Here is a 12924-nt window from a genome sequence, read left to right on the forward strand (position 1 = left end):
GTGTGGAGTCAGGAAAAGCATAACCTCCACTTCTCTTGCCTGGATTTCTCCCTCTTCCATCCTTATCGGATCTAAGCGGGGCTGGATCCAGGACTAAGTGAAGGGCTTTGTGTTATTTCAAATTTTACTTTGTTTTAAAGCTGAGGCAGAACATTAAAAAAAAATACTGTGGGTCAGATGAAAACAGGTGAGGTGAAGGCATGGTCTTGAAGGGATGATGAAGAGGGTTGCCCAAGGACATGGCACCAGTGAACCCAGGAGTGGGGTTCAGTGCAATCTGCTCATCTCCACTGCTTGGGCTGGAGCGGGGGCAGGGAGGGATGTCCGGAAACCAACAGTTCAAAGACAGGAGTGACCATGGAGGACAAGGGAAATATCCCAGACCATGGTGGCTGGAACATAAAAGGAGACTGGAGGTGAATACCGAACGTGGATTAAGGACATTCAGGAAGCCCAGCTAAGACCAGGGGTTTGAAGTCTACAAACACAGCTCTCAGGGATCCAACACCTGACACGTACGAGGACCCGGGGTAGGCATTTTGCACATGTTTTATTGTTATATTGAATCCTTCCAGAACCCTTTGGTGAAGAAACTGAGACCCAGAGGGTTGAATTCCTGTTTTTCAAGGTCACCCAGTAAATAAAGGAGGCAGGATTTGAACCCAGGTCCAGGTGGCTCCAAAACCTGCACTGTAGCCTGTCTCACTGTCACCCCTCTGCAGGTTTCTAGGCTTGACAAAAATGTCTCCTTTTAAGAAACCCCCTTATTGGTCCAAGATTGGTCCAAGAGTAAGGACCTCAGAAGCAGAGAAGTAGGATGTAGAGCTCAGAGCTCCAGGACTGGCCCAAGCAGCAAGGGTTTCTCTCAATTCACAAAAGGAGTGGGTCAGTGTCAGAATGGGGGTCTCCAGGCCAAGCCTTTAACCCATCGTTATCACCCACATCCCAAAGACAATGAGGAGGAAAAAGCATTTTTTTTTTGCAGCATTTATAGGACAAGAGCCCAATTCCATCTATAAACAAGCTGGTGCCACAGACACTTAATAAAGACAAATATGAACACACTCTGTGCTTATGTCCAAATAATCCATTGTCCACCAATTTCCGGGAAACAGATCTCCGCAACAGCCCATATGAAAAGGGTGAGAGGTTTCAGTCATCAAAAAGCCCAATATGAACCAGCAACCGTGGCATGAAACATGATCTCAAGCTGCATCAATAGAAGCATAACAGCTGGGAAAAGGGAGGTGAAAGTCCCATTTTGCTTAGCACAGGAACATTCCCACCTTGAGGCAGAGGGGTGTTAGCTCTGGTGTTACATTCTAAGACATGAAAAATTAGACTCTCCATCTAGAGGACAGTGGCCAGAATGGTGAAATGTCTGAAAACTACATCACATGAGTCTAGCTGAAGAAACTGGGATTATTTAGGTTGATTTCCAGAAGTTACAGGATGTCTTTTTTTTCTTTTGTCAAATTTTCCAAGAGCTGCTTAGAGAAGGAAGATCAGATTCATTTTCTTTGTGGATGTGAAGGGCCAGGGAAACAGATTTCAGCTCAATATACGGAAAAACTTTCTAACAGCAGTGTCTGAAAATGAGATAAATTCTCTCATCTGAGTAGTAAGAAGGCCATCAAGGGAGGTAATCAAGAGATAATGGAGGGATATTGAACTACATAACTTCTGATGCTCCTCAAAACTCCAAGAACACTGGCTTTTTTTTCTTCTTTCTCCCACCACTACCGAAGAGCTAGAGAGGACAAACTCTGATAACCCAACAGAGAGACTGGCCATAAATCCAGAATGGCTTAGCCCAGAAGACACCACCTGTGTCCCCAACCGCCCAGCTTCCCTGCCTCTTCCCAGCTCCCCAAAAGGCCCCCTGGAAGGTGGGATGTAACAAGGAAGACTCACCTTTCTTCTCAAAGTCCCCCTTCTCTTCTCCAGGCCGGCCCAGACTGTCCAGGGTGTGCGTCCCTTGGCTGCCAAACTCATCCTCCCGGGAGACGTGGTTGGCCCGCCGGGGTAGGTCCTCATCCTCTTCGTAGTCATAGTCATCCAGGATGGGGGTCTCCCGGATGGGCACGCCAATGACAGAATTGTGAGCCTGCAGCCGAGAGGAACGGAAGCTTTCCCGGGCCTGGGGCCCCAGCAGCACGGACGGGATGTAGTGAATCTCATGAGTGGCTTCCGTGCTCGCGCTCTTCTGGGGGATTCGGTGGCGCTTCTGCCAGCGCCGCTGGGCATACAGAGCCACAGTGAACACCAGCAGCAGAAGCAGCAGCGCGATGAGGCCACCCTGGAGCAGAAGGGAAGAAGGACAAGCGAATGGGCCACCGTTCTTTGGGCTAGAGTGCCAGAGGGGGGTTTCCTGTCCACTACACCCAGCCCAGATCCCTGGGTGTGGCTCATAAAGACTCAGGAACTGACAGCCGCAGCTTTAAAGCCAGAGAGATGCTGCTTCCAGACCTTTCTCCCCACAAACCAACTGTGTGACCTTGGGCCAACTGCTTGACTTCTCAGAGCCTTGTTTTTCATGTGTATAAGGATGAGTAAGAATCCCTGCCCTCCGTTCTTCATTAGGTTGCCACGAGGAGCAGATGAGATGGATAATGGTCACGTCAGAGCAATGCAGACAACTAAATGCTGGAAGAGTTAAGGGCCATGGCTTCACACAGGTGAGTATCTGAATTTCGACTCTGCCTCCCATCAGCTGAGTGACCCCAGGACATTTGCTCACGCTCTCTCAGCTTTGCTTCCTCATCTCTAGAATGAACCCACTGAGGGATCAAGAGATGGTAGCCTTTTTTCCAACCTGCTGCAAATATGAGACAACATTATAAGGTCAAACATAATTTCTGCACAGTCTGTATTTCCTTCATTATCAGAAACACTAATCTTTTTTTAATTAAAGATTTTATTTATTTATTTGAGAAAGAGAAAGGGAGAGTATGAGCAGGGGGAGGGAGAGGCAGAGGGAGAGAGAAAGGGAGAAGCAGGCTCCCCGCTGAGCAGGGAGCCTGACAAGGGGCTCGATCCCAGGACCCCAGGATTATGACCTGAGCTGAAGGCAGACGCTTAATCAACTGAGCCACCCAGGCGCCCCAGAAACACTAGTCTGCTAATATGTGACTTCCAATAGGGGGCCTGAGACAAAATAGGTGCGTCATAAATATTTGTTAGGGGGCGCCTGGGTGGCTCAGTCGTTAAGCGTCTGCCTTCGGCTCAGGTCATGATCCCAGGGTCCTGGGATCGAGCCCCACATCGGGCTCCCTGCTCAGCGGGAAGCCTGTTTCTCCCTCTCCCACTCCCCCTTCTTGTATTCCCTCTCTCACTGTCTCTCTCTCTGTCAAATAAATAAATAAAATCTTTTTAAAAAATAAATAAATAAATAAATAAATAAATATTTGTTAAATGACTAAATAAAAAAAAAAAAAAAACATGTCTTTCTAGGGCTCTTTTAATCAGAACATTAAGGTAAACTGAAGCTTATTTTTCTTTAATACATCCCACCGGCAAATCTTCAATTGAGTCTGCCTCCCATACCTTACCTTGGAACAATTTACAATGTTACATGATTCATGAGACTCATGAAATAACCTTTCTGTGAGTTCTTTAAGAGCAGGATTACTTACAAACATGTCTATATCCCCCATGGCACCTGCCGAGGGCTGGAGGTGATAGGTAGGCATTCTCCTCGCTCCATTTTATTCACTCTGTGCCAGAAACATCTTCAGTGAACCGAGTAGCCCCCTCAGTTACCTCGCTTTTCTCCCTTACAGATAGTGCTTTGTGGTTGGGGGACTGGAGGTTGCTGTGTTGAGTCCCTGGGGGTAATCTCCAGGGTTGGGAAGGATCGCCCTCTATGGGGGGGGGGGGGCTGAAATCGAGAGACCCAGAAACTCATGGTGAGCAACAGAGCAAAAGCTGAGCCTCGTTTCTAGCTATGACTTCTGTTAGGCATGCCTCCTTAGGCCAGGAAGAACGCTAAAATTACTAAAATAATCTGCTATCCTGCTGCCTACACCAGAAAGCTGTCATGTTCTTTTTGCAAGGCCCTCGGGTCAGTAAGCTGGAATTCATCACCTCCATGGCAGGTGGGGAGTGGGTGGGAAAATGGGCTAAGAGGTCCCCAGGCATGCAGGTACGGCCAGCCGCCCTGCCTTGACTTCAGGAGTGAGTTGCTGTGGAATCCCCAGGAAGCTTCCTCTGGATGTCAGAACTGAAGAACAAGTATACAAACCAAGTAAATCTACAAGTACGTGCATTTCTGTGTGTGTGTGTGTGTGTGTGTGTGTGTGTGTGTGTGTATACTCTGTCAAATACATATAAAATGGGTGCGTGTGCATGGTTCATGACCCTTGGAGCCCCCCAAAACAAGAACAGATCCTTTCTTCCCTCCACAGAACATACAATAACGATTGCTCTGTGTCTAGAAGTCTCGTTTGACAGGGTATTACTTGTCAGTTTTTCCACCACAGAGAAGAAAGGGAGGAGACAGAGGAAGGGAGGGAGGAGTATAAAGGAAAGAGGTAACAGCAAGGACAGTGAAGAGAGAAAGGAGGCAGAAGAACACTTGCTAAAACAATAGCAGGCCCTCTCCTTACTACTTCATGCTATTTGATCTTCATGACAACGCTATGTAATGGGATTGTAGTGTCTGTTCTATTGATGAGATGAGGAAAAGGCAGTTCAGAGAGGTTAAGTAATTTGCTTGAAGTCACACAGGTTTTGATCCTAGGTCCATCTGTGTACAAAAGGCCAGGATGTGGTAAAGCAGGGATCTGAACACAAGGCTTTATTGCATAGCATGATGGTTCCCACAGACCGCAGGGAGGAGAGGAGAAAATGGGAAAGATCCAGGATTCGAGGGGCACGCTTAAAGCTGCTCTTCACAAAGTGTTTCATTTTGGTTACTGACATCCTTAGGGAAACCTCCTTGCCTATCTTCACACCTCTGGGCATTTCACTGGCTGTGAGGGTCAGGCCCTGCCTGGTCGAGGGCCCTTCATTCTCAGCCCCTCCCGCCCACCCCGTTTATGAGGGTTGGACCCTGTGGTCAGATCCCAGGATTAACAATGACCTGGGAAAGATAAAGCCTAACCAAACTGTCCACTTCCACCCATGACCGCCCCTCCCTGCCTGCACTGCACCCAAACCGCCCTCCCTGGTCACCCCTGCAATCCTGATCAGCTCCTAAATCCAGATAAGCAGCTCCTGGAAGGCAGGAAGCCCCACACTTTGCCTCCGACACCCTCCAGCAGTATCTGGCATAGTGGCTAAGGGCTGGCCTCAGAGTGACACGATTTTAGTCCAGATTCTACGCCTTAGAGGCTACGTGACCTTCTAGGTCACTTTCCCTTTCAGAGCCTTGGCTTTGTGATTGGTTAAATAAGGGCAGTATTCACAGTGTCAGCTCACTGGGTCACTGTGAGGCTAAGTAAGATGTGTGTAGTGTTTGGTGCCATGTGGGGGATGCGGCCGTTGCTCACAGATTGTTAGCTCTTGCTGCTATCAACAGCCTCAGCAAGGGTCTATCTCATGTACATGAACAAATGAAGGAATGAATGAATCAACAGCTTGACCTTCTGCACCCCAATGCCTGTTCTGCAAAACTTGTCCGGAGACCCAAATCCTTCTTAATCTGGACCAGACACCTCACAGGTGTTCTGTCATTTACCTTTTTACAACTGTGCACGTGAGGTATCTTTGTCCTTTGTGAAGTAAGGAAACTGAGGCACAGAGCCAGGAGGTCCATTATGCAAGGTAGTGCAGCTGAGCTTCGCACTAGCTTCAGCATGGCTCCTATGGACCCTCAACTTACTCACCTGTAAATTGGACTCAGCAATACTTGGAATAGTAGAGCATAGTTGGGGGCAGAGAAAGTCAAAGGGTCAGAAAGACCTCGTCAACTCTCATGCTACCACATAGAAGCTGGGCAACCTTGGACAAAGGAATGAATCTCCCAATCACAATTTTCTCATCCACAAGATTGGGTCGCAAGCATCCATACAGAGAGAGGTTAGATATGGGCTCATGGCCGTGGAGAGCTATGCTCAGCGCCTGGTACGTGGTAAACTTATGATCAGCTCTCATTCATGTGTTATACCCGGTTGCCGGGCAAAGCAAATCTGAGCACTGCCGGGATAGCCCTTACAAACTGAGAAGTGCTGTGTACAGGCTCGAGAGAACCATGTGGCCACCTCTATTCCTAGTGGGACATTCCACCCTAAGAAAGCAGACACGTAACTCAGAAGCAAGAAGAAACTGTCATCCGCATCCTTGCAGATGGTCCTTGGTCCAGGCTCCTGCGCTAGCCCACACACACAGAGCTGTACCCCATTTCTTGGTGGTCTTTCTCCACCAAGGGCAAGCCAACAGAAAAGCAGGTGATGACACCAGGAAGGTAAGGAGGGCCAGAGTGCCCAGCCAGTGAGTCTGCACGCCGGGAGCCAACATGAGCCCTGGAGGTGAAGAAAACACTGTAGGGCCACAGCAAGCCAAGGAGGGAGGAGAGGACGCAGGGGAAGGCTGTGCAGTTTTAGAAAGCAGGTTAAGAAGAGGCCAAGGCTGGAGGGGTGGTGAGCAAAGGCCCTGCTGGCCTCAGGGACGACCTGATGCCAAATCTGATTTGGACTGTGTTCACTTTTGGGCAGCCCAAGACAAACAAGGTTGGAGAAGTGGCAGCGATTTCCAGAAATAAAAATGCCAGTCTGTTACTTAGGGGTTGGTTTGTGCGAGACTGTGAGCATCACAGGTCTTGGAGTGGTTAGTTTTACCTTTTTCTTACAGATCTGAGGATTTCACTAAGCTGTCAGGGAGGAAGTGGGAAAGAGACGACGGCAGGAGCAATGTGCGTCCCTGTCCCTAATGGAACCTTCCCTACTAGAAGTCTCTCTAGAGCAGGATCAGCCCACTCCTCTTGTTCTGTTACTGACGGTGAGTAGCAGATCCCCCAGTGGAGCCAGACAAGGGTGAGGGTGGGGATGTCAAGGGCAGAGTGCCACGATGGGGAAAGCAGGTGTCTGGGGGCTCAGAGACCAATGTGGGGATCCCGGATTCCCTCCGAGCTGTGTGTGACAAGCTGGCTGTGATATTTTACCTCCTTGGGCTGCATACAGGCTCGTATCTATAAAATGCTCTGATGGGTCCCAATGTGAAAAGTCATGCCAAGGATTAAACAAGAAAATAAAAGGTCTGGCACTGAAATACTCAACAAGTATCAACCTCTCTATTCCTCTATCCCGAACCAAATCCTTTTGCACCCGCCCCCCTTCCTCAAAACCCTTTCTTGGCTCTCCAGGCCCTCAGAATAATGTCGGGACCCCTTGCCTGGCACTCAAGGCCCTTCATGAGGAGGTGTCCGCTTCTTTCTCAGGCCCAGCTCCCCCCAGGTCCCATACCCTGTCCTGGAGCCACACTGAGCAATGAGCATTCCCCCAAAGTGTGATGCTTGGGGCTCTTCCACCCTGGCTGCACCCTCAGCCTAGGGTGCTCTCACCCCTTCATGGTTTAAATAATGACCCTCCCAAAATTCAGGTCCACCCAGAACCTCAGAATGTGATCTTATTTGGAAATAGGGTTGTTGCAGTTTTAACTGGTTGAGATGAGGTCATCCTGGATTGGGTGGGCCCTAAATCCAATGACTGATGTCCTCATAAGAAGAGTAGAGGACACAGACAAACACCCAGCCAGCCAGCCACACACAGAGAGAGGGGAGAAGGAGGCCATGTAAAGGTAGAGACAGAGATTGCAGTGATGCATCCACAAGCCAAGGAATGCCTAGGATTGCCCGCCACCAACAGAAGCAATTGGGAGGCATGGGACAGATTCTCCCTCAGCCTCCAGAATGAGGAAACCCCGCTGACATCTTGATTTTGGACTTCTGGCCTCCTGAACTGTGAGGGAATAAATTTCTGTTGTTTTAAACCTCCCACTCTGTGGTGATTTGTTATGGCAGCCCTAGGAACCTAATACACTCCCCTCCATTTGCTCATCTCAACTCACTCAACCATCTCAGCTCGGAGATCACTTCCTCAGGGAGTCTTGGCCTCTTCAGATTGGGGCTGGTCCGTGACATCTCCTCTCACAGCCCCCGTGGTTTTTCAATCATCTGCTGCACTTCCACAATATGGGCATTTGGTTGACAGTGTTCCCACTCTAGGTCCTGAGCTGCCATCTACCCCCACCATTTACTCAGCCTAAGATGCAGTACTTGGCCCAGAGAAGGTGCTTAATAAATATCCAGGAGCCTAAAATCTTGACCAGACATGCCAGAGAAATAGAAATCATACCGTCCCCATAGCAGCTCTGACCTCAGCATCCAAAGGCACCTGATCAAACCTCACATGGACCCTCCCTGCTGCTCTGCCTTCATCCCCATGTTAGTACCTCCAGCTGATTTGCTTACAGACACCATATCAAACACTGAAAAATATATAAAGATGAAAAATAGAAAGTACCCCAAACTACCCTACTGAGAGAGCCTTCTGAAAAGTCAAACTTAGAACTCCATTCAGCCCGGCCTCATTTTAATCTATTTTTTCATGTTAACTATCCAGGCACGGGAGAAGGAGCCAGAGAAAGAAAAAAAAAAGGGGGGGGGGATAATGTGAGAAATGCTTTATTTGACAATGTGTCATTGGGAAACTGATTATTTCTGTCTGCAGCCTTTTTAATATTCCCTCACAATGGCCAAGCTGCAAGGGGATTTGGTATTCTAAGACTGGATTTATAATACTCTGTTCAGCAGTGATAAGAACATGGGCCTTTAATCCTCAGAGCTGTGAACATGCATATTCTCCCAAGTAATGTCCTTCTCTTCTCGTCACTTGGGTCTGGTCTCAACAGTCTGCCCCAGGATGGCTGAAGACTGATGATCCACTGGGTGTACTCCTGGCCATTTGCCGAGCAACGGAGCTAGGAGGGTAAGGGCTCCAAGTTCTCTGGGAAGTCTCCTTTCGGGCTTCAGTCTATGTTTAAGATGGAGGGATTACTGGAAATTAATCCAGACCTTTGGCATTACAGATAAGGAAAACTGAGATTCAGAGAGAAGTGACTTGACCAAGTTCACAGACCATTCTAAAATGGTATTGGGGGCAGGATGTGCAGCCCATATTCCCCCAAAGCTGCTGAGAAATCATGTGAACCCTAACAGTTATCTACAACACAGCTTCTGCCACCTTCCCTTTCTCTCCACCCAATGGCTGTCCTATCTCCCAGTTGTCACATTCTTTCATCGTGATCATTTTAATACACTCTGGATGATCTTCCAGGCTTTGTCCCCTCCCCTACTCTTCTCAGTCTATCTTCTTGCCCATGACTCAGGCACAGCTGGATACAGAGACCCTCCTCACTGACTAAGCTGGAGAGTCCTGTGGTTTGACAGGTTCTCGTCCATCAGGCCCCCACCCTTTCTGGATAATCCGGTCTCAAAACATATGCTTTCGAGGTACCTTTCTCAAAATATATGCTTCACCCACCCATGCTGCCAACCCTACTGAGCACTTACGCTACAGAGCACACACAATGCTAGGTATCCACCACGTATCAGACCTCACTGTTTCTATTACATGTCCTGATATTTTCACCCAAGTCATTTCTTCTGCTTGGAATGCCACCCTCATTGTTATCCCTCACCTCATCTACACATCCAAATACCACCAGACTTCAAAGCTAATGTCAATGCAACTTCCTTGGTAAACTCTGCTGGGATCTCCCCTCTCTAGGCTCAGCCAGAAGAAATCTCTTCATCCTCTGAACTCCCATGGTGCTTCATCTGAACCTTCACTTAAGGAGCTTTAGCATTTTCTACCTTATATTAAAGTTATTGGTGTTTGGTACTTAGCGCCCCTACTGGTTAGATTATTATACCCGATGCACAGATGAAAAAGTGAGGCTCAGAACATAAACTTGTTTGAGAGGACACAACAAGGTGGCAAACATATGGCATAAGGCCTCCCAACTGAGACAGCATCCAGTCAACTGCAGGTTCACTCTCTCGAATGGAAATGTCCGCTGGACCTTGAGGGAGAACAAGATGAGAACTATATTGCAAAAGGCATGACCATTCTTTAGGCATTCATGTTGCTCAGATTTTTTTTCTTTTTAAGCAATAAGGTGGCAAGATTGCACTGAATGGAAGTAAGGAGACCATCGAGGTAGCTGTTCACGATAGCTTAGAACAGCAGTTCTCAATTTTGCTCCCCTCCCCCGCAACAGAAGACACTTGGTAATGGGGACATTTTCAGTCGTCATGACGGGAGAGAGGGCGCTACTGGTATTTAGTGGGTAGAGGTCAAGGAATCTGTAAGCATCCTACATGCAAAGGACAGCTCGATACAACAAAGACTATCTGGCCCTAAATGTCAATAGTACAGAGATTGAGGAAGCAGCCTACAGGTAGGGCAGTTAAAGGGGACAGTTAGTGACTGGGGTAAAACAAGACACGTCAGGGGATGGGAAGATTTGGTGTCTGATTAACAAGAAAGGAGAGGAAGAAGGAGCCAACAATGACACCATTGTGTGGATTCTGCAATTGGATTAGAGAGGAAACTTCCATGTTTATTTTTTTCCTAGGGAAGCTCCCAGAAGGCTATGAAAGATCCCAGCACATAATCAAATGAAGAGATAAGTTACATGCGTGAACAATTAAGAGAAGATAAACACACAACAACTGATAAAGATTTATATCTATATATACAAGCGAGTGTGTACGTATGTATATATTCATATGTATAAAAATATACTCACACCTATCTTTATGTTTCTATACTTAGCTATATTTATCTATAGCTATCTCTTTGTGTCTAGACAGATATAAGGTGACCTATTTAAGGAGATCCCATTATAGAAAATGAAACATTTTTTCTTTTAAACTAGTCATCTACTTATAATGTATCTATCAGAGACACCATTTACCAAGATAATGCCAAGGGAATAAAGTAAAAACGTAGCAGTTCTTTGTAACGTAGTCACTCCCCACTCAGATCAACCTTCCTTAATCATCTTTAGATCAGATCAGAATGAGGCTGAATCCTGAGAGATCGATCTGAATCCTAGGGAAATGTTTCAAGGGGAAAGCTAATGAACGAACATCAGGACAGCGGTGCTTGCCCGTGAGTCAGACAGAAGTGGATTTTAGCCACGGCTGTATTACCTTCCGGTCGTGGGTGATCTGAGTTTCCTCCGTTTTCTCATCTGTAAATTGGGTCAGTAGCCCTGGCAGAGAGGGTCTGTGGAGGATTAAATACGTCTGCATTATGGAACATGAGTGCAGTGACTTGCAAGTCATGGCTCTCAGGAAATATTAGCACCCTTACAATTGATGCAAGACCTATTTCCTGAAAAATAAAATGCAAAGGAGTGGTGAGGCCACCACTTCTCCACAATACTGTGAGAGAGTCTCTGTGCAGTCTCCCAGCTGCATTCCCATGACCACCCCTGCTCTCCTCCTCCAGGCTCCACACCGTGCGCCCTTGACTACATTCCTTCCCTTCCCTGGGGGGAGTAGGTGAGACTGGATGGTCTCTGACAGGAACTCCAGCTCCAATTTTCTAGAGTAGAAAGGCAGAGGCAGACTTGAAAGCGTTCCTGAACAAATGAAATACATATTCTCATGACATCCTGCCTAGAATTGCCACTGTATACGCAGGTACGACCGGGTTAAATGTCCTGTGTCCCTCCCACCATCTCACACACCTGTGTGCTTGCTCACGCAGCTCACTCGGCCTGAAACACCCCTCCTTTGCTTCTCTGTCTAGTCCTTTAACCTCAGCTCTTGGGTCCTGAGTTCTCAACAAGCCTTTCTGAAACCTGCTCTCTCGCTCTAGCTGGGTGAAGTACACAACTTTCAGACCCCTCAGTGACTCCTGCTTCCATCTGCCAATACCCTCCCACCACCCCTGTGTACACAAGACACAGCCTGGGTAGGTCCGACACGGAGTCGGCCTCATGATGCACTTATTGTATTTTCACACTGAGAGACAGTGAAGAAAAGGGCTGGGTTTTATTTCCTTCTGAACAAATTTGAATGTTTCATGACACATAGTAGATCCTCAATTACTGGAGAGAAGAATGAATGAATGAATCCATTAGAAACTCCTCTCTGAGGACAGGTGGCTGAAATACACCTCCATCTGTTTGGCAAGTCTCCATTTGTGTGCGAGAATACTGAAGATAATTCACAAGGACCATTCAGCACAAATCGGTACCCTACTCCAAATCCTCAGGTGGCCTCTCACGTTCTGTCTGAAAGCCCACTCTGAAGGATGGATGAATGAAGAGGGTGGGAGAAAGCATCTTCAAAAGGATCGATTTTCCTCCTCTTCTTTGGGTCATGAAGACAAACAGATGAACCCAGATGACTGGAGAGGAATGTTGCACTCATCCATCGATGTACTCATTTGCCAGGTTAAGGGCACGCCTGGAAGCAGGCAGACCACCGTTCAAGGTCTTCCTCTGCCACCCACCAAAGACGTCTGTTGTGAGAACTAAGTAAACTGATGTATCTATCTACGTGACCTCACACAGCCCTTGACCTATAGAAAACATTTAGTCCCCAGTAGGTATTGTCTTCATTGTTCCTGTGTAACATATTGTTAGACCCTGTCCCTGTGAAAACCTCTTGCTTGGATCTAGGAACACACAGATATGGCCTGGAAGAACTTGCAGCTCGTTTGTAGAAACAGGTAAGTAAGCAGATAATCATTGTAATGCACAGTTCAGTAAGTTCTATGCCAGAGGGAAACACAGTGAGAAGCAAAGAGTTTCTTAAAGCTTCTAAGTGCAAAGCATAGAGGAAGTGGGAATAAAAAGGATTTCCTTATAATTCCCACTACAGTCAAGTTTAAAGGTGTGGGAGTGGGCTAGCGCATCCCATCAGTTGCACCCCCACCCAAATGTGACAGAGTGGATGACCAACTA

At 47.5% G+C, this 12924-nt stretch overlaps 1 protein-coding gene across 4 annotated transcripts in view; it reads right to left on the bottom strand.

The window, feature by feature from the left end:
• Positions 1-12924, bottom strand: part of ASTN2 (astrotactin 2) — an 865335-nt gene that overhangs the window by 664510 nt on the left and 187901 nt on the right. For all 4 annotated transcript variants that reach the window (XM_078061680.1, XM_078061681.1, XM_078061679.1 and 1 more), the window contains exon 3: positions 1915-2299. In XM_078061680.1, the coding sequence (XP_077917806.1) occupies positions 1915-2299 (385 nt within the window). The remainder of the gene's footprint in view (positions 1-1914; positions 2300-12924) is intronic.

Source organism: Halichoerus grypus, chromosome 14, assembly GCF_964656455.1.
Source record: "Halichoerus grypus chromosome 14, mHalGry1.hap1.1, whole genome shotgun sequence".
In the NCBI taxonomy this organism is placed as follows: domain Eukaryota; kingdom Metazoa; phylum Chordata; class Mammalia; order Carnivora; family Phocidae; genus Halichoerus; species Halichoerus grypus.